This window comes from Cebidichthys violaceus, unplaced genomic scaffold (genome assembly GCF_023349555.1).
Source record: "Cebidichthys violaceus isolate CVI_PGR_0920_01 unplaced genomic scaffold, fCebVio1.0.p SCAF_8, whole genome shotgun sequence".
Taxonomy (NCBI): Eukaryota; Metazoa; Chordata; class Actinopteri; order Perciformes; family Stichaeidae; genus Cebidichthys; species Cebidichthys violaceus.
The window spans coordinates 3,422,817-3,445,000 of record NW_027176964.1 but is presented as its reverse complement, the minus strand read 5'-3'; the positions used below and the strand labels follow the sequence as shown (position 1 = coordinate 3,445,000).

Here is a 22,184-nt window from a genome sequence, read left to right as displayed (position 1 = left end):
AGTGGGGGACTCCATAGTTCTGCTGGGGGATTTCAACGCGCACGTGGGCAACGATGGGGATACCTGGAGAGGCGTGATTGCGAGGAACAGCCTCCCTGATATAAATCCGAGCGGTCGTTTGTTGTTGGACTTCTGTGCTAGTCATGGATTGTCCATAACAAACACCATGTTCGAGCATAAGGATGTTCATAAGTGTACGTGGTACCAGAGCACCCTTGGCCGAAGGTCGATGATCGATTTTGTTATCATATCATTGGATCTGAGGCCGTATGTTTTGGACACTCGGGTGAAGAGAGGGGCGGAGCTGTCAACTGATCACTATCTGGTTGTGAGTTGGGTCAGAGGGTGGGGGAAAACTCTGGACAGACCTGGTAAGCGCAAACGGGTAGTGTGGGCAAACTGGGAACGTCTGGAGGAGGCCCCTGTCCGGGAGATCTTCAACTCACACTTCCGGCGGAGCTTTTCTAGCATCCCTGTGGAGGTTGGGGGCATCAAACAGGAATAAACGATGTTCAAAGCTTCTATTGCCAAAGCTACGGCGGTGAGCTGTGGTCTCAAGGTCTTAGGTGCCTCAAGGAGCGGTAACCCTCGAACACCGTGGTGGACACCGGTGGTCAGGGAAGCCGTCCGACTGAAGAAAGAGGCCTTCGGGATATGTTATCCCGGAGGACTCCTGAGGCAGTTGCAAGGTACCGACAGACCCGAAGGGCTACAGCCGCTGCCGTGAAGGAGGCAAAGCAGCGGGTGTGGGAGGAGTTCGGAGTAGCCATGGAGAAGGACTTTCGGTCGGCACCAAGGTGTTTCTGGAAAACCATCCGGAACCTCAGGAGAGGGAAACGGGGAAACATCCAAGCTCTATAAAGTAAGGATGGGACTCTGTTGACTTCAACTGAGGGGGTAATCCGGCGGTGGAAGGAGCACTTTGAGGAACTCCTGAATCCGACTAATACATCCTCTACTGTAGAGGCAGAACTGGAGGCTGATGGGGGAGCATCATCAATTTCCCTGGTGAAAGTCACTGAGGTAGTCAAACAACTCCACAGTGCCAAAGCCCCAGGGATTGATGAGATCCGTCCAGAAATGCTGATGGCACTGGGTGTGGAGGGGCTGTCTTGGATGACACGTCTCTTCAACATTGTGTGGAGGTCTGGGACGGTGCCTAGGGAGTGGCAGACCGGGGTGGTGGTTCCCCTGTTCAAAAAGGGGGACCAGAGGGTGTGTGCCAATTATCGCGGTATCACACTACTCAGCCTCCCTGGTAAAGTCTACTCCAAGGTGCTGGAAAGGAGGGTTCGGCCGATAGTCAAACCTTGGATTGAAGAGGACCAATGCGGATTCCGTCCTGGCCGTGGAACAACGGACCAGCTCTTCACTCTCGCAAGGATCCTGGAGGGGGCTTGGGAATGCATGTGTTTTGTGGACCTGGAGAAGGCGTATGATCGGGTCCCCCGGGAGATGTGGGAGGTGCTGCGGGAGTATGGGGTGAGGGGGCCACTTCTGGGGGCCATCCAATCCCTGTACGCCTAAAGCGAGAGCTGTGTCGGGGTTTCTCGGCAGTAAGTTGGACTCGTTTCCGGTGAGGGTGGCCTCCGCCAGGGCTGCGCTTTGTCACCAATCCTGTTTGTGGTATTCATGGATAGGATATCAAGGCTTAGTCGTGGGGAGGAGTGTTTACAGTTCGATGAGCTGAGGATTGCATCACTGCTGTTTGCAGATGATGTGGTCCTGATGTCTTCATCGGGCTGTGACCTCCAGCACTCACTGGATTGGTTCGCAGCCGACTGTGAAGCGGTTGGGATGAGGATCAGCACCTCTAAATCTGATCCTGCTAAGCTAGTGTAGCGTAGTGCGCCTCCCAGAAGACACAAGCCTCACCAGAGTACAATATTGTTCTTCCATGGTGACAGCACGTTGTCTGTTAAGTTGGGTGGGTTGCCATGTTGGGCGCAGTGGCTCCACCGAGAGAACATTATATTTCCCACAATTTAAGCTTCTGCATTTTCCAAATGTGATAGTATTATTCAAACTTTTTGTTTTTTATTGTTTAATTCGTAATGCGTACCGAACTGTGAGCCTCGTACCGAACAGTTCAATACAAATACGTGTACTATTGTTACACCCCTAACAACCTTTAGCTGTGGCGTTATAATGAGGTTATTAGGAGGTGGCTCAACTGTAGTAGGACAGCACTGAAGGCCCAGGTATAAAACACACGGCCCGCCACTGGCACAGGCACAGATGGGCAAACCTTTAAGGTGGACCAGCTAAGTGACTAGCTGTTTTGCTCAGCTTTTCTTTTTTTTTCTTTTTTTCATATTTCTGTTTAACTAATAGCATGGTTAAGAGGTTCATTATTAATTAACAAATTGTATTATTATTAATTATTTCATTTGTTACAGTGAGAAAGTGGTGAACATCTGATGAAATAAAACAAAGATTTCATTGTTAAAACTGGTGTTATCAAGTACTTGGCAAATACTCCAATGTAAGTACTTGGTCTGAAAAATTGGTTCAGAAGACTTCTCCACTACAAATATCCTATGTCTTGAGTAAGGCAATGTTCTGTAACAATCAGAATCAGAATCCGATAATTGCCAATGTATGTTGCACATACAATGAATTTGTCATGGCGTCATGTCGAAATGATGTCAATCTATGCACTTAGCCACTCTGATAAGCAGAGAGGGATAATACAGTCTAGGGCACAGTTATGTAGTCCACTAGCTTACTATTTAGGTTGTGTGAATATTATGGGTAACAGAAGGCTGTTCAAAATAGATGTACTAGAACACAATCCAAGTTGTCATTAATGAAATCCTCCCAATGATTCAGTTGTTACAGGAAACTTTCTTAAATGTGTAGTGGGAAAAGTGGCAAAAATAACAGCTGAGCAGGAAGCAAGCAAGAAGAGTGTCTGCGTTGTAGCAACGCAGAAAGTCAAGGTTACACAGGTCCGGTAAACTCACTGCTTTCTATCTCCACACCCCCAGACTTTTCTTTTTCATTTTCAAACTTGTAGTCTTCAGCCCACACAGCTGCCTCTGGAGACACAAAAGGCTTATACAACTTTTTTTCACATAGGCAGTAGTACTCCCCGACACCTGGAAAAACACTTTGATGTGTAAAATCAGTGGAGTTCCCCTTCGAGCAGGAACTTTATCCTAAAATGCATAGTTTTGCAGTTTGCGTGTAAAAATACAAAACAAAACTTTTTATCTGTCAGGAATGATTCCAATAATTAAAGTTTCAGCTGAACAAACAAATTCTTCAACCAAAACAATTACACAGATTGTCACTGCCATCCCAAAACGACTATATAAACGTTCTCTAAACTGACGTTCCTATCACCAGGGCATCAGCTTTACCTCCGCCGAGGAGGTTATGTTTTCGATTCGGTTAGTTTGCTTATCAGTCGGACTAAGTAAAGTCTGCTCGCCCAATTTTTATGAAACTCGGTGCAGCTTTGGCCAAGGAAGAACCCATAACATTTTGGAACGGATCATAATAACGGGGCGGTTACACAAATGTTTCACTTTTGTTAAAATTGCAAGATAGGAGATTGGAGGTCTGCGCTCTCCAAATGCTCTTCTAGTTTATTATTGCCTTCCAAGGCACATATTATTGTTCCAAAAAGAATTCATAGAATCCTTTTCTGAATTTAGAACATCAACAAAGCAGCAAACAACTATTTGCTATTTTAACATAAAAGTAGTGACTACCTGAGCAGAGAATGCTCCTCTTCCTGCGAAATGCGAAAGTCTTTCTCTAAAGCAGGGGTCTTCAATGTTTTTCAGGCCAAGGACCCCCAAACTGATAGAGAGATGGAGCAGGGACCCCCTACTATATACAATATATTGTATAAAACTGTTTTATATTAAACTGGGCCTAGTGCCATGTATAAACATACCTTGTTATTGTGCATTCAATACTAAGCTATTCAAATAATACACAGGTTCATATATTCATGTTTTTATTTTAAACGTGCAAGGTACAGTGAGTAAGGTGGCCATGCCACTGCCATTTATAAACATACCTTGTATGATAATCATGCATACAAGCTATTCAAATTTACATTTTTATTTTAAACATAAATGTGTAAACGAAAATGAGTGATGGCCTATTAGTGCCACTGCCATGCATAAACATACCTGTTATCTCGCATACAATACTGAACTATTAAAATAATGGATAGATTCATGTTTGGAAAAAAAAACCCCTGTTGAAGACCTCTGCTCTAGAGTAAGTGTTTGGTTTGTCAATTCTGGACTACTGTAGAAACATGGCTGTACAACATGGCGGACTCCATTCGGAGGACTTAATTTTAAGCTATGAAATTACTCAAATTCAGGTGAGTATACAGTAATGAAAACATAGTTATGAATATTATATTGCATTTCAGCTGATAGATCCCATGAAATGCTACACACCGGTCCTTTAAGAATATATATATATATATATATATATATATATATATATATATATATATATATATATATATATATACAGTGCTGTGAAAAAGTATTTGCCCCCTTCCTGGTTTCTTATTTTTTTGCATATTTGTCACACTTAAATGTTTCAGATCATCAAACAAATTTTAATATTTGACAAAGATAACCCGAGTAAATACAAAATGCAGTTTTCAAATGATGATTTCTTTTATTAAGGGAGAAAAGCTATCCAAACCTACTTGGCCCTATGTGAAAAAGTAATTGCCCCCCCTTGATAAATCATGAATGAACTGTGATTTTTTGGAAAGCTGAGTTCAATTTCACTATCCACACCCAGGCCTGATTACTGCCAGACCTGTTGAATCAAGAAATCACTTAAATAGAACCTGTCTGACAAAGTGAAGTCGGCTAAAAGATCTCTAAAAGCAACACATCATGCCGCGATGTAAAGAAATTCAAGAACAGATGAGAAACAAAGTAACTGACATGAATCAGTCTGGAAAGACCCCAGAACAACATCTAAAGAACTGCAGGCCTCACTCGCCTCAGTTAAGATCAGTGTCCATGATTCAACAATAAGAAAGAGACTGGGCAGAAATAGCACCCATGGGAGAGTTCCAAGGCGAAAGCCACTGCTGACCAAAAAGAACACAAAGGCTCGTCTCACATTTGCAAAAAAACATCTTGATGATCCCCAAGACTTTTGGGTAAATATTCTGTGGACTGACGAGACAAAAGTTGAACTTTTTGGAAGGTGTGCGTCCCGTTATATCTGGCGTAAAACTGACACAGCATTTCATAAAAACAACATCATACCAACAGTAAAGAAGAGTGGGCCAAAATTCTTCCACAGCGATGTGAAAGACTCATTGCCAGTTATCGCAAACGCTGGATTGCAATTGTTGCCGCCAAGGGTGACAAAACCAGTTATCAGGTTTAGGGGGCAATTACTTTTTCACATAGGGCCAAGTCGGTTTGGATAGCTTTTCTCCCTTAATAAATTAAATCATCATTTAAAAACAGCATTTTGTATTTACTCGGGTTATCTTTGTCTAATATTAAAATTATTTTGATGATCTGAAACATTTAAGTGTGACAAATATGCAAAAAAATAAGAAACCAGGAAGGGGGCAAATACTTTTTCACAGCACTGTATATATATATATATATATATATATATATATATATATATATATATATATATATATATATATATATATATTGTTGCTATGTGATATGAACTGCTGTCTTCAATGTCAAAACCAATCACCCAACTAACAACATTATTCATAATGAGAGTCATTATTTATACAACCACCATTGCAAGGAAAACATAAACATTGGTCGTTTTTTTGTGTGTGAACAAATGTTCCAGAGCATCACCTTAGAGTCACACCATCAAAGTAGTAACCTTGTTAAACCTTGTTTAGTTCAGAGCTAATGACACATTAAGAAATCACAGTTGGGTCTGTCACAATACTTACATAGTCGATACGATTGAAACGATCAAAATCATGTCCTTATATCTTTTATACGTTAGTAACTTCTGTACAATATGTGGACTTGACCTCAATCATGTTTATGGTGGCGACTTATCGTACGATATGTGGACATGACCTCAATAATTTTTATGTTAGCGACTTATCGTACGATATGTGGACATGACCTCAATCATTTTTATGTTAGCGACTTATCGTACGATATGTGGACATAACCTCAATCATTTTTATGTTAGCGACTTATCGTACGATATATGGACATGACCTTGGTCTTTTTAAGTTGAGCCAGAATAAACAGCAGGGTTTTCGCCACCATCATAAAACTTGGGCATTGCACAGATATTCTTTCTTTGAATGGGTGTGCTTTCATTTTTATGCTTATGTTATGATTATATCAGTGGCATAAAATGGTTTTAAAATTATATTTTTAAAATTATATTGTTTATCGCAATTATTTCCAGGACAATATCGTCCAACAAAAGAAGTTATCGTGACAGGACTAATCACAGTCTGGCTGGATTCAGATCCAATATTATGTGTACATCTAACTGAATGTCACTGCAGTACATTTGCAGTTTGAATTGCTTGCAAGTAAAATGTAACTTGAGCTTGTTTAGAATTGGAAGACCAGATCTCATTGTCATATGAGCAGTATAGAATTTTACCACCTCCCCCTTTCTCATTTTCTTGTAGTTTCATCTTGCATCACCACCTATAAGAAAACCCCTCCTCCAGTGCCGCCCCGAACTTCCACCTGCTCCACAGCCTCCAAGCCCTACATCTCCATCACAGCCCAGAGCAGCACAGAGTCTGCACAGGTACTGCACACGTCTATTACATGACTTCGTCCTTCATGTATTCACATAAACACATCTATTTGTGAAATAATATACATTATGAGTAAGGGTGAGACTACCCTGAGGGCTATAGCACTTATGGAAATGCACACTTTGAAATGCGGAGTGTTTCCCTATGTGGTTCAGATTGTTTTGACTGGAAAGAAGTCACTCTGGAGGTAAAAACACCAGGATCAAGATTCTTGAAAATACCTCCTTCCTTTTTCCAAGAAAACGTACTTACTCATGGCAACAATGTCCACTGTTCGGCAAATGTGATATTGTCTCACTCTAAATTGGCTGGATCCGTTACCCGAAATGTTTTGTACCCCGTTCCTGTTGATGGACAACACATTCTCACTCCCAACGAGTCAAATACTGACGCTTGGTCAGTGGCCTTACGCTTAAAACATGGAAGCTCTACGTTCCCCTCTAGTGTTTTGAATGTATCAGGGATGGCAGTTTCCGCTCATTAAATGAAAAGTGTCTTTTCAAAAGAACTTCCAGGTTAGTTTTACCTCAGCTTTTAGGTTTACTTACACAAAAAAAAAACTAGGTTAGGTTTAAGAAAAATATTGTGGTTTGGGTGAAAATAAGTATGTTTGTTACATAAAATGGTCTGTTTGTTTTACGTAACTGGTGTTGGTTAAGTAGAGAAGTTAAGTAACAAAACTACAGGAAAATAAGTCAACGCTGACTTTGGTTTCACACGAGACACGAACAGTGGTCCCCTAGGGGAAAGTCTGTTTGTTTCACCCATCTTACCTCAACCCACCACCCGCCCTTTGTGGACTTGTCGCACTTTATACAATGTCAGTTGCTCTGACCGTTTAATAATGACACAGATGAGTTAGCTGAAGGCCCGGTGAGTCTCATACATACGCTACAGGGTGCCTTGGTGCGTTGGTGTCAGTATTTGACAAGTTGGGGTTGAGAACGGGTTGAAAATGATGACCAGTATCTACAAAATGTTCCACTCTGAAGGAAAGTAAAGCCAATATTCACTGTGATCATCCCAATTAGTGATTGCTGTAAAGCACCATCTTTTAGTCTGCTGTTTCCATGTTCACTGGCTAAGGCTGAAATGTCAAGAAGGAATATATGACAACAGGACAAGGTGGCTTTCAATGGTTCTTCCTAATGTAACAGAGAAATGCCGTCTTCTTTTGCCTGCTTATTAGGATCCAGCTCCTTTGCAGCCATCAGTTTTCAAATCCACTGTGCATCACTCACTTGCTTAAAGAAATACCCGGTAACACTTTATAATAACTACACACTATGAAGCATTAGTTAAATATGAGTAAACACTTAATTCATCATTTATAAAGCATTGTTCACTCATTAACAACAGTTATAAGTGTTTTATTCTTGATTAATAAGCTGCGCTATTATGTGTTTCATGATTGTGTTTTCATACTTTACAAATGATGGATTCCCCATTTGTAAATTAAGTATTATATATATATTACAAACCAATTATTAAGGAGTTGTAGATGATTAATAACATCCTTTATAAAGTGCTAGTAAATGATGAAGAATTTATTTAGATGTGCATTATTCATGCATTTATATATATAATGATTTAGATATGCACTAATGGTTAGGGACTATGTTAATATATGCTTTATAAATGTGTATTAATACTGCAATTCATGATTAATTCAGGTAGTTACTAGTCATTTATTATTCTATTCTAGTATTTTGTGTGACCTCATCTAAAGTGTGGACTATCTATGCTTTACAAAGCATTTATAAATGACATTGAAAGACTCAAATCAGTGTTACCTTGAATTCTTGAAGAAAACTTACTTTTTTTCCCATGCTTCCATTGGGAACGAAGAATCAAAAAACAGAGAAAGAAAATGAAAAAAGTAATTGAAGTAAATGGGGGCCTTTATATAGCAAAACTATATCAGGTTTTAGCAAAGATGGATGTATTTGGGAGATTGTGAGCAAACCATTGGATTTTTTAAAACTTCAATTATACTGCACAAGTTACGTGAGAGTTTGTAAAAAGAGCTAATGATAGAGACAATAAAAGATAGTTGTTTTTATTTTCTATGTATTCATTATTTTTACTGCCCATAGTCTGAACAGATGAGTTTTTAGTCTGGAACGGAAGATGTTTCAAACAGTCATGACTTTTTGCACCTCCAGCTTTTTTACATAAAATTTGATGTGATTTAATGGTCATAGTAACGCTTTGTCTTGAAAAGCAATGTTCCATGTTTTCTAAAACCAACCAGGATGCATACATGGAGGAGGAGGGACCCAGAGGTGACATGACCATCCAATCAGGGCTCAGTAACTCAACAGAAAGCATCGACAGCATGAAGGCCCTGACAGCCGCCATAGAAGCAGCTAATGCACAGGTTAGTGCGTTGTACTGATGCAAATCAACATTAACAGATTGTAACTTTGAAAAAGCTACCAAAAAAACATTTCCCAATTTTGAGAGGTGACTTTTTGTAAAAAAAGAAAAAAAAAAAAAAAGACACTTTTCATTGCTTTTGTAAATAGTGTATTCACAATGCACTTTATGTATCTTATTATTATTCCCATGTAGGTCCATGGACCAGCAAGTCAGCACGTCAGTAACAGCACCATGACAGTCAGCACCCCCACCCCCTCAGTCCTGAGCAGGGGGCCAGTTGTTGAAGACCACCGGGATGTATACAGGAAAGAAGCACTCAGGAAGGGCAAATGTCTCTCCATAGGCATCCAGGTATGTGTGAGACAGCAGTGAAGACGGAGAGATGAAATAAAGCAAATAATGTTGGTGATTATAATGGACTCATCCTGTCTGTCTCCTGTAGGTGGATGGGCCGGAGGAGGTTCCAGATCCAGAGGACCCATCCAAGTTTACCTCTGTAGGGGTGCAAGTGGAGGATGACAGGGGGTAATCTTTTTCATTGTTGACCTTTAAATAAAAAAGGATTTGACCATTTAACATCCACGAGGCACATGAGCACAACTGGACATTTGGTTTAAGAACAAGTAAGAAAAAGACATTTATCGATGAATATAGTCTGTTTGAAAATAATAGTCAAATGTCCATATAAACTCCGAAACAGGTTTTACACATTTCCCAAGCTGGTTGGAAACGTGAAATTTAGAAAAAACCTCCTCAATTGTGAAAAAAGTTTTTATACTCACTTGAGGTAGTTTTTGCATTTGTTAAAAAACAGTTGATGTGATATGTTGGATATGGAATCATCTTTGCCAAATAATTTCGAATGTAGCAAAAATGTACCTCACATGACTGATCAACTGTTTCTGCTGTTGGTGTCTTCTCGGATGTTCCTATACCGTGCAAATGCCTGTCACCGGATAGCATGGAATATGTCCAATACTAGCTGACATGAAAGAACAATTAAGAGTTGCCCACTTGAAACATTGAAAGTTTTCTCTCCAAGGGTTGGTATTTGACGAGTTGGAAGTGAGTATATGAACTACGCAGTAGTTTATTCACTCCAAACCAGTTGATGGAAACCTGCCTAATTTGAATTTCCTTTTTACGAAAAAAAAAAAAAATAATAATAATTTGTTTAAAAAAACACGGTAACTGCCATTTTTCCCCATGTAATACTGGCCATTAAAAGATCTCTTTCTCATGCACTCAATGTAAATCCACAGGAAGTAGTACGCTTTTTGATTGTTTAAATCAGTTCCCTTTGCTAAGCCCCACCTCTACTGCTCCGTCAAGCTGACAGAGTATTGGGCCTACACTGTCACTAACTGCACTCTGTGAATAAATCAAATACATTTTTTGGAAAAGCAAAGAAGAGATTTCAGAGATAAGCAGGCCAAAGGGTCTACAATATGTGTTTGAAGGATTTACTCAGGATGTCAAACTAATTGAGCAGCGAAAGCATATTTAGAAACCTAAATCTTCTTCCAAACTCTCTGGTTAACAAGTATCACTCTTACACAACGTTTAACCATGACTAGCTCCAAATCCACTAAACCAGCCTGAAGATGAAGAAAATCTGAAATCATTGCATTAAAGTTTATGGGGCAGAGTCGGATAGTTGTTGGACCCTGGTCAGAGCTAGCCGATGCTACGATATAATTGGCCAGTCTACGTTCAAGGGGCGGGACTCAGGAAAGGGTCAATTGGGATGTTCATTTTGGCTAACAAAAAAACAGGCTTAAAACAAAATGTACTTACCGGAACAAATGGATAGCCGACTCCTTGTCGGTGTGTGTTTTAGTACAAACGAACGCTGATCATCGCAGTGGTAGCAACGCAGTGGTAGCAACCCAGTGGTAGCAACGCAGTGGTAGAAACTTTTCGATCACAAGGTAGCCCCTTGGCTATTGTACCCTAAATGGGATTATAATGTTCTAAATGAGCATCATGCTGTATTGAAGAAGACTTGAAACTAGAGATTGGGACAATAAACTTCTGTTTATATAACTACACTTGAGTTTTCTCATACAATTGGGTAATTTTTTCATAGACTCTACAATCAAACTCCTTTTGGCAACCAGAGACCATTAGAAAGATTGTAGGTTTAAGGCCTCTAAATGAAACATCTGCTTTTTTGTTGGCAGTTTTGTCCAGTGTTTCTATTGGCGATAATAACATAAGCTTACTCTGAGTAAAGACTGTTGTGGTAGCCACAGTACAAGCATATGTTCTTGCATATACTGCAGATTTTTGCACTCGTGAGCTCCCCGTGTAAAAGATCACTGGCTTATATTTAAGTTTTTTTAGTTAGTCACAAGTTTTTGGTACGGCAACCTGATTAGATGATGTGTTCAGTTATTGACGTTATGCTACATGAGGTGTATTTTTCCTCAGACTAGCTGAGTCATATCCGGCTGTCGTTTAATTATGTCTCTCTCTCTGGTCACAAACAAACCACAGACCCACAGACTCATCTGCCAAGGTTATCCTCTGGGATAAACTCAAATAACTGTTGCTGAGGACCAGTTTCACCGATTTCTAAACTCAATGCAGTTTTCATCAGACCCCTGTCTGCTCAGGCCTGGCACCAGGAGGTGCCCCAATTTACATGTCCATTTAGGCTTTGTGAATTGACCCTTAATTAAGTCCCACCCTCAAAAGCAGACTGGCCAATCATAGAATTGCAGTGGTCAGCTTTGACCAGGGTCCGACAACTATCCGACTCTGCTCCATAGACTCTCATCAATGATTTCAGATGTTCTTCATCTTCAGGCTGGTTTAGTGGATTTGGAGCTCGTCATGGTTAAACATTGTGTGATAGTGATACTTGTTACCTGGAGAGGTTGGAAGGAGATATATGTTTCTAAAACATTACGTATCAACATTAAAAACCTGTGGAGCTAACATTAGCAAATCATTAACTAGCGTTAGCATTTTTATGCTACGTTAGCTACTGAAGGTATACTCTGAATGTCTACACATACTGCTTCTGCTTTTTAATGATTGTAACAGTGAATAAAGAGGAACAGTGTTGTTTCTTTATTTCATTGTCTTCAGTCTGGATCTCCAGGTGATGTGGCAGTTCACTTTTACACTGTGACATGTAGCTTTAGTTTCTATCTTTATCTTTTTAACCTGTTTTCACTGCTGAATCAGTTTGACATCCTGTATATATCAAACACATATTGTAGACCCTTCCGTCTGCTTCTTTCTTAAAGGACTCTTCAGTTTTTTACAAGATTTTGATCATATTTCTTCAGAGAGTGTAGATAGTGACAGTGTGGGCTCTGGCAGTTTGATGGAGTAGCAGCAGGAGCGAGGCTTAGTGAAGGGTCAATTGGGACCTGTAACCAATTTAAAAAAAATAGAAGCCTTATTTCATCAACCCCACTTGAATCATGAAATTGATCACTCAGAGCAGACCTGAACAAAATCTTGGTGTTAAGTGTTTTCGGTCTCTCTCTCTTGTCTTCAGGTATCGTCGGTTCCAGCGTTCCAACAGTGTGACAGCAGCTGTACAGGTAAGCTTCCACAACTGCTGTTTTGTTATCGAGTTACCCCACTCAAATCATTACCTCCTCCACAGCACTTGTGTTTTTTGTGTCTGTCCACTGTCTGTTTATTAGTTACAAAAATGTCTATAGTTAGACAGAGTTAACAACTGTGTGGGTCCTCTCAGATCATTTAGTGTGTGAAGGATGAGGTTGTTTCATTTCAGTCCCTGATAGTAGATACATAAACAAAAATTACATTTTTTTTAAGCATACATTAAACACTACTTAACTGTCCACTGAATGGGGCACATTTTCCTTGCAAAGCTTTCAGACTGTGGTTATGAAGCTGCGGGCAGTAAGGGACCAAAATTGGGAATCCATCTGAAATGAATCTATATCAGCATGGGATGCGCATAAAAACTTAAAAAAGAGGAACTCAAGGACAGCTGGAAAAATAGACCCGGAGTCATTCAACCCTATCCAAAATGGTGCAGCACTACAATCAAGTTCTACCCGGGCCAATTAGACTGAATATAATTAGGAAGCGAGTGGTCAAACAAAGACTTTTAAGCCCGAGCGTCCCCCATTTGGGGGACGTAGTACATAAAAACTTAGAGAGTTTTGTGTTAAAAGTAACTGGCAGAGAACCCACGAAGAACGAATATAATGATGTTATAGTTCTGCAGAAACCTCAGCGTCCTGGGAACAGCATGAACTAGGTCACTTCTACATGAGACAAACACATCTCCCATCAGCCAAGCAAACAAATAACAAAATATCATAAATCATAACTCAATATGACTGGAAAAGACCGGAGAAAACAGCTGCTACTGTCCGTTAGCAATGTGCTACCGACGAACATGCAGATGAAAAAGTATGTCTGCTTGACGGAGATTACGGACGTATCTTCCATTTCTCTCTCCGGTAAACCATCGCAGAGATATTCAGCTTCAAACACAAAAAGTCACACAGCTTTCATCGAATATTGTACTCACTTTTGGTCGAATCTCAGCGAAAAAATGAAATATCTCCGTACTTTCACTGCTTGGTATGTCCAGCTGCATGTGCTCTGTGTGAATCCGTTCGATTCGTGTCTCTCCGACACTCCTCGGCTTCTTGGGAGTGTTGGAAACTCAGCAAATTAGATTTCAGATCTGCCATCAGATGGGACGTTTATCATTCTCATTGGCTAATAGTGCTGTCAATCATCTAGCTTTCAATTCCAGGCAATTCTATTGGCTTCTACGGTTCGAAGGAGGTCTCAATGGTGAAAATCGGAGAAAGGGGGGCTGAGATACAGCCTTAAACAGAGAGAGTGGGCTGAATCTGAAGCAGTATGTGACCATAAAATGACCATAAAAAGGGCTTAGAAAGAGCTTAAAACACTCAAAAAAGCCCAATCTTCTGTCTTTTGATTCATTCAACATCAGGAGTGATAAACAGAAGTGATATAGAGTGTTTTTTAATTTAAAAAATATTTTTTTATTCAAATATTGGAATATTTCATCAGTTTTGCAATTTTATATGCTCTATATTTTATGAATGTTTCACTGTATCTATGTATAAATGTGTATAGAGAGCCTTTATCAGTTGTTATAAGAGCTGGGAATATTTTAAATCTTGGATTTCCATAATTTCCAAAAAACAATATCCTGAAATTGCTGTTTTTCCAGGGCGAGCTTTAGAATTTTCCAAGTTGTGCTGTGTTCCATCTTAATCTTATGTTAACCTGTAACATGTATGCTGATATTTCCATGACTTTTCACATCTCAAATATATATGCATTTTTTTTATTTTATTTTTTATTTAATTATACACTCACTTAGGTATTTCTTATCTTTTTTCAAGCTGAGGCCTGAAAATAGGCCTCGTTTTTAAAAGGTACAGACTGTTACCACTCTCACAACTCATTGAGATTTATCCATTGTTCCATCCAGGCAGATATGGACATGCCGGACCTGCTGGACACCCCTCTGGACTCCTCAGACACCGACATGGAAGTCCTGTCGTCCGGTGCCCTCTCTCGACAATACTCCCGCGATGCTGCCACCTCTACCGTCAGCATCCAGGGCTCAGGGAACCACTACCATGCCTGTGCCTCCGATGACTATGATGATGTGGGCTTTGACCCGTCCATTCTCCCCCCTCCAGACCCATGGATAGACAGTGTAACGGATGACTCACTGGATGTCAACTTCAACAGCTCTGCTATTCTAGAGGTATGTGGGACCATGTTCAGTGATAACCCAAAGAAAATGAGAAAAGCATCAATATGTGGATCAATTACAAAAGAAGTGCCTGGGCATTTCCTTTACTAATTTAATATTTACTCATGATTACATGCTGGTAAAAGGATAGGCAATTTTTATAATTTAACTTAGTCTATTCATGCATCCATCTCCATATCTCTCCACAGACATCTGGAATTTATCTTGATATGAGACAACTGAAATGACAAGTGTAAATAGTTTTTGTATTATTTCTTCTCTATACTCAGTTTTTCACACCAGCTCTATCAACATATCCATATACCTCAACAGTTTGTATGATATCTTACGGAAAGTTACTATTTTTCGTACGTTTTCTGACAAAAGCCAGCAAGGAGCTTCAATTTTGGCTTTTTATATACATACGATCTTTTCAAAATAAACTTCCATCTTCACAGGAAACTAATGCTACTTGGTTAGGTTCATGAAAAGATTGTGAAATATGTTGTGAGGTTAAGGTAACAAACCTACTTACTTAGGTTTAGAAAAATATCGTAGTTTGGGTTAAAATAGCCACGGAAGTGCTGTGACTGCATTTCACAAGTTACATGACAAGTAAATCAACATTGACTTATCGTTTCACATGAGGAGCAGACATCGGTCTCCTTGCTGAAAGATCGGTGTTTGTTGGACCCATCAGCCTCATTCATGATAACGTGGATAACATACAAAATGATTTCATTGGATACCTACGAATTACGGTGTATTATTTTTTCGTAGGTATAGCTTTGAATGCTGGATGAGATCAGCCTGGCATCATTTAGTTAAGGGCATTAACTAAATGATGCCAAGTAATCAAAACATAAAGAATCATAATAGCAGCATATTAACAGCTGACTCTGTGTTGAGTACCACTTCTTAGCAGAGGGGGCTAGCTGCCCCGGGTGGTCCAAATGTTTCCATATTTTCAATGATGTCATTCCTATTAAAAATGTAACTTGTTTTCATCACCAACATTGATTTTGATGATAAGAATATATAATTGCTCCTTTTAGATTTCATGATCACTGCAATAACAAAAAACATGAAAGGAAGTTTTTTAAAAAACATATCGATTCAGTGATATGTTTATCAATAGGTGTGTGTTCTGAAATGAACACATTGCTGATATAATTTACAGTTATAATTTGGAAATATATATAATTTTTTTTTCTTGTACTGTATAGTAGACACTGAATCAAAAGAAATCACTAAGATACATACACATACTGTATATTAATATTGTTAAAGATTTAAATCTTTTACCAACTGATCATAACTACCAAATATGAATTAATTTGCGGATTTTAACTCTTTAATAGTTTTTATGACAAAAAAAATTCCCACAAAAATGTAATGTCCCTAGTGGAAATCAGGAAAATAGCATGTATTTGCCTCATAGACAAACAAAGAAAATGACTCAATCTGATGAAAATTTGTAAAATCTACAATCCTAAAGCCAGGTCTCTAGATTGAATACCTGATATAATCTGAACTATGTTGTTATGCTCTAATGGCTATCGAACCAAACATTGTGGTTTTAATTCTTGAAGGATCTCAGTGTCTTCATTTTGGCTACACTGTTTATTTTAGACGTTGTGGATCAGCTTCTTTGACTTTATGACTTTATGGTAAAACTCAATACCTAACGGATGGTTCAGTAACTGTTATCTATCTGACTGGTAGTGAGACACCACAGGATCTCACTATTAGGAACTCAGTAACGAACACCCACAGAACACCAAAGAGATTGGATTTACTTCAGTTCATGCAGATTTATTTACAAATAAAAAAGTATACAAGTAAACCGAGCTGTCCAGGGTCAACTAACTTCACAATAGCATTGTACATTATTTTATACCTCCATTCTACCCTAAGTCCCCCCCCCCCTCTTCGAAGATGTCCTCCTCCTCTGAACTTTCACTTCGACAAGTTACACAGGGTACCTCGGACAAGTCATAACAGAGGGTTTTTTGATTAAACATAGTCTCCTTCCCCACTCGTCTTCTTCTGATTCCGCAACCGGCTTCCATTCTTCCCCTGCGTTAGAAATCTTGCCCTACTTATTTATCTACGTCACCCCCCCCCCATCTTCACCAGGGCTCAAAGGCCGCTATACTAGACACCCTGTCTCAGTGACGTGAATAACCTATGACAATGATACAGGCCAATATCACAGTATGAATGTGAATTGATACATTTCAAATTATGGATATGATTGATTTGACATAAATATATTTGTCTAAATGAAATTCTAAATGCTTGAATGGCAGGTGGTTCAGCGGTCAGTGTGTCACAGAGATGGACGCTGGTTTCTGAAGCTGCTGCAGGCCGAGACCGACCGCATGGAGGGCTGGTGTCGACAGATGGAGCTCGACCAGCGGGACAATGACCTGCCTGAAGATGGTATGTCTTCGTGTGTGTTGTTCGTTATGTCTAGGGGTCCAAGGATGTACGTTGCTACGTAGGAGAGGCCTCATTTAATTTGCCCTAAAATCTGACAATAGTACATTATTCTACGCTGGCAGAAAGAAAAAAATGTAAATTGAAATGAATTATGAAAAAGTAAGCATACAGCAGTGGTTCCCAACCTTTATACTTATGACCCCTTAATATGAAGAAATGTCCCGTTACAGAGTGCATACATGCGTTTGAACACTTAAATCAAAATGTATTTTTGGATTTCCTATCCCAATAACTTTTTTCGTGGAGACCACTGACTCTGAATACGTTTTTAATAAAATTATGAAGTCTTAAAGTGACACTCCAAAATCCAAACTACATATGCTTCATCTTACCTGAAGAGCTAAGATGTTTTCAAACTGAGTTGCCGAGCGCCTTCTCTCCAGTTTCATGTAGCCAACAGTAGTGCTGTGCAGAAGGAAGTGTGCATCTACTCATGGGCTCGTGCTCGTGACAGCTCAAGATGCAAACAATAACGGCGTCCTCCTCAGCTGAGCTGTAATGTAAGCTATTTGGTGCTACGTGACCTAGTATAGATGCAAGCTTCCTTCTGCACGGTGATAAGGTTGGCGGGTGTAGTTCGGTAGAAAGAAAATAGTTCCTAAAACAGAACTTATCCCAGCAAGGTCTGTGGATTATCTTGAGTTTTTCAAATGTATTTTTTTGTCACTTTGAGCACCACAAGCCGAGTGTCATTTAGTTCTATTATATGGGAGAGAAGACAGACATCTCTACTGCCACTATCTCCAACACTCTGCAACTAACAGTAAAAATAGAAGAAGCTCCCAACGTCAAAGACGGCTAAATGTGACATCAACTTTTTATGTCACTTGCCGAGTAATGGTGTTGTCAAAAACAAATAATTGTACCAAAGAAATCCTGAGTTCATCAGCACATTAAAAAGCTAAAACATGTGTAGAATGGTTCCTTGTACATTTTCTGGAGAACAGGATGGATAGGTTTGTCTCATTCTAAACTCTGTGTCTTTGCTCACAGTCCTCGGGAAGATGAGGAGTGCTGTAGGAAGTGCTCAGCTCCTGATGTCCCAGAAGTTCCAACAGTTCAGGGAGCTGTGTGAGGAGAATCTGGTGAGTCTAAGACACTCACACTGAGAACATGCAGCCAGTCATTTACACTGTTACACCTTTCACTTTTTGTGTGATAGTCTAGATAGTCAACTAACGATTTGGTCTAATAATCTGAATCAGGATCAGAACCGTTTATTAGCAAGTATGTTACACATACAAGGAATTTGACGTGCTTAACAATAAACAATGAACACAGTGCAATAGTCAATACATAATTTAAAAATAGAAAAGATAATATTCAAATTTACAAAAAATATGGTAAACAAACAAACAGATAACAGTACGTTAAAACAAGTATATTATAAAAGTGGCAGGTGTATTTTAATATAGAAAGGATGTACAAGGCTGTGTAACAGTACAAAATTGTCCTGGGGATGTAAGATGTCATCTGATTCAACCATATTTTACATTTTTCCTCTCAGGGCTTCCATTGGAACACTAAATCTCTCTAAATATTTTGTCTTGAGATGTCGGTCAATGTCAGTCAGTCATCCAGACTCAAAATGTCACAAAAACTACTGCATTGATTGTCATGAAATTTTATAGAGATATTCATGCTCCCCAGAGGACAAATCATCAGACTTTTATTGTAGTGCCACCATCAGGTCAAATTTGTTGGCGATAATAATAACAACTTTTGTTCTTTCACAGAAAAGTGCCAAGAGACTGTTAATACTACAGGAAACCACAGTTTTAGCACTGACGTGGTAAAAGACCAAAAATCCTTCTGATATTTAATATATTATAATACATGTAATAGTATGAAATTTGATGGATATATGGAGTTTTGTAAAGTGTAAAATAAGATTAAAGTTAGAGGTAATCCTTCCACATAATTTTGGATGGCATAGAAACATGTCTCCAGTTACTAAAGACAAAATGCTCACTATGTCAAATCCACCAATGGTAACATGTATGTGCTACTGTTAAATATAGTGTTAGAAGAAGAAAATGAACAAACCTATTATTGCTGTACTAATGAAACAAATTTTGATCAACAAGCGAAGTTTCGAAGAATAGTTCGTACTATTCCCAAAGAAGGTGTGGTCTTATGGGACACCCCTGTCTTATACCTCAAGAAATAATGAAACACACTAACCAACCCATAAATGGAGGCAACGAATACCAGCCAATCAGAGGCAGAGTAGGGCGGGTCATGACTTGAAAAAAGAATGGAAAGGTCTGATCACATCACGGCCGTTTATTTTCGGGATAACGGGTTATGGGACAAATGGGCTTTGGGTCCAATGAGACGTTTTTGGGACTATTGGGGTTTTGTAATAATGGGGTCTGAACAATGGGCAGTCCCGATTTGAATCCTCTTCAGCTATATAAATGTTTTGACTTATACTGAGTCGCAATATGAACTACACCCTTTAAAATACAAGGGGGTAATGCTAATTTAATGAAACCTATCTTACAATGACCTCTGACCACTAATACAATATATATTCATCTTTTTTTCGGGACACATAATGGGGCACTTTGGGCTTCTCTATAAATGAACTTGAAGATGACTTAATGTGTAAAACTCTTCTCTCTTCCCTGGCTTTCGTCTTTGATACTGCTTCTTCCCACCTTCTCCTCCTTACCTACTGTCATAGAACCCCAACGCCCACCCTCGTCCCGTGGCCTCAGACCTGGCTGGTTTTTGGGATATGCTCCAGCTATCGATCGAGAACATAAGCCTCAAGTTTGATGAGCTTCACCAGCTCAGAGCCAACAACTGGAGACCCCTGGATCCCCCTGAACGAAAGGTACACACACATACGCATCCACTGTGCTGACTGATTGACCAGGGATAACACCTTCATCTGAATAGATGATTTAGTGTGGTGCTAGTATTTTTGCTGTTTGCCTGTTCAACATTAGTTTATTGAGCCACTGTAACAAGATATTCATTTTAAGGCCCCTATACACTGTGAGATTTGGTGTCTTCAGCCCCTTTCAGACATGCACCTGTTTATGTTGATCTGATTGCAATTGAAAGTTATATGGCAAATCTGAACAAGCACCCAGGGAACTTTTATGTAAGTCAGTCACTTTTCAATCCAAATTTAACGTTGTGCCATTCAACGACCGGGTCTCGTAAAAATAACGTTCCCATACAATGGAACTGCATTGTCAAATACATTTTGAGCAAAACGTATTTTCTCCTGAAGGAGGTCGGGGATGTATTGATGGGTCAAACACAAAGCTGCCACCCAGTAGACCGCTGTTCGTGTCCCGTGTTGACTTATTTTTGTGTGCTCAAATTAAATGGTGAATGGACTGTACTTGTATAGCGCTTTTCTAGTCTTCCAACAACTCAAAGAGCTTTAACACTACATGTCATCAATCACACCCATTCATAGACTGATGGCACAGCCCACAATTTGCAATTTGGGATTAAGTGTCTTGCCCAAGGACACATCGTCACCGACTAGCGGAGCCAGGGATCGACCCGCCGGTCTTCTGATTGAAGAACGACCCGCTCTATCACTGAACCACAGTCACCCAAATTCCGGGACATATGCACTTACTTTAAGCTAAACCGTGATGTTTTACAAAACCTATCCAAGTAATTTTGTTGCCTAAACCTGACCTTTTGTTGTATTTGGTTTAAATTCACAACGTTAACTAAGTATTTTAAAACTGCGACCATAAAATGATTCCCCCGAAACGTAATTGAGAATGCAGTTTGATTGTAAGGGAACGTAATTTTTAGGATACATGATTGCTTTCAGTGCTTGTGTGCTGTTGGACATCATAAAGCGAGCAGCAGAATCTACTCTCAGATGATGTTACATAAGGAAAATTATGTGAAAATGTATCAGTGGGTTCACTATGAGAAGAGGGGTGAGCTTGTGATGGTCATTAATTAAAGCTTCAACAGGAAAATCTACTTGAAAGTTCTTCAGTGCCTGCTGGAGAACTGGAAACACTCTTGATCCTCCTTATCATACCATTTTAATTCACCTCTCTCCCTTTTTCACTTCTCTCTCTCTCTCACACCAGGTGCTAAATATCGCACCAGCATTGTGGCTCTTTCTGTAAATGTCCTCTAATGTCTGAATGAAGCCATTAGGAACATTAAGGTGAAAAACACCTCTGTCTGAATGACAAAAAGCCACCACGTAGATGAAGCAGACAGTGTTACATATCACTGGTTTTAGATCAAAGTTAACAACACTGAGGGGACCATGGGGAAATCTTTAATCGTCCGTAACTTTCGACTACTTCTGATTTAGAGCTTTTGAGATGAAAAAAAGCCTATGTCACAAGTTTCACAAATTTCAGACTGCTGCTGTAACTCGCGTCTACAACAACACACACTGATTGGTGCCACGTTGTAATCACCCAAAGACATAAACTGTTAAGCATATAACAGTATAATATAATATATAGATATAGATATATATAAATATGAATATGCCCTCTCACAGTGCACTTTACAAGCTCCAGTTGTTTTATCTGCAAGACTCATCCTTTTCACCCTGAAGCTCTTTATTAGCTCATAATTAGATTGTAGATACACCTGAGCTTCCTGGCTGGAAGCCTTCCATGTTTGTTTGACATGCAGGTGGTAATGCCCTGTGTTAAAGAGAAACTGTGATATGTGTGATAAGTGATATTTTCCAACCTGGAAGTTGGTCCAATATTGAGCGAGAGCTCTGCAGCCATGAAACGGACTGCAATGTAATCCTTTGGTGCTATT

The 22,184-nt window shown here is 39.5% G+C and overlaps 1 protein-coding gene across 3 annotated transcripts in view; it reads left to right on the top strand.

Moving 5' to 3' along the window:
• Positions 1-22,184, top strand: part of dlgap1a (discs, large (Drosophila) homolog-associated protein 1a) — a 110,742-nt gene that overhangs the window by 78,967 nt on the left and 9,591 nt on the right. For all 3 annotated transcript variants that reach the window (XM_068737670.1, XM_068737668.1, XM_068737669.1), the window contains 9 exons: positions 6,641-6,765; positions 9,030-9,155; positions 9,350-9,508; positions 9,600-9,682; positions 12,672-12,717; positions 14,628-14,909; positions 17,210-17,342; positions 18,396-18,487; positions 20,092-20,244. In XM_068737670.1, the coding sequence (XP_068593771.1) occupies positions 6,641-6,765; positions 9,030-9,155; positions 9,350-9,508; positions 9,600-9,682; positions 12,672-12,717; positions 14,628-14,909; positions 17,210-17,342; positions 18,396-18,487; positions 20,092-20,244 (1,199 nt within the window). The remainder of the gene's footprint in view (positions 1-6,640; positions 6,766-9,029; positions 9,156-9,349; positions 9,509-9,599; positions 9,683-12,671; positions 12,718-14,627; positions 14,910-17,209; positions 17,343-18,395; positions 18,488-20,091; positions 20,245-22,184) is intronic.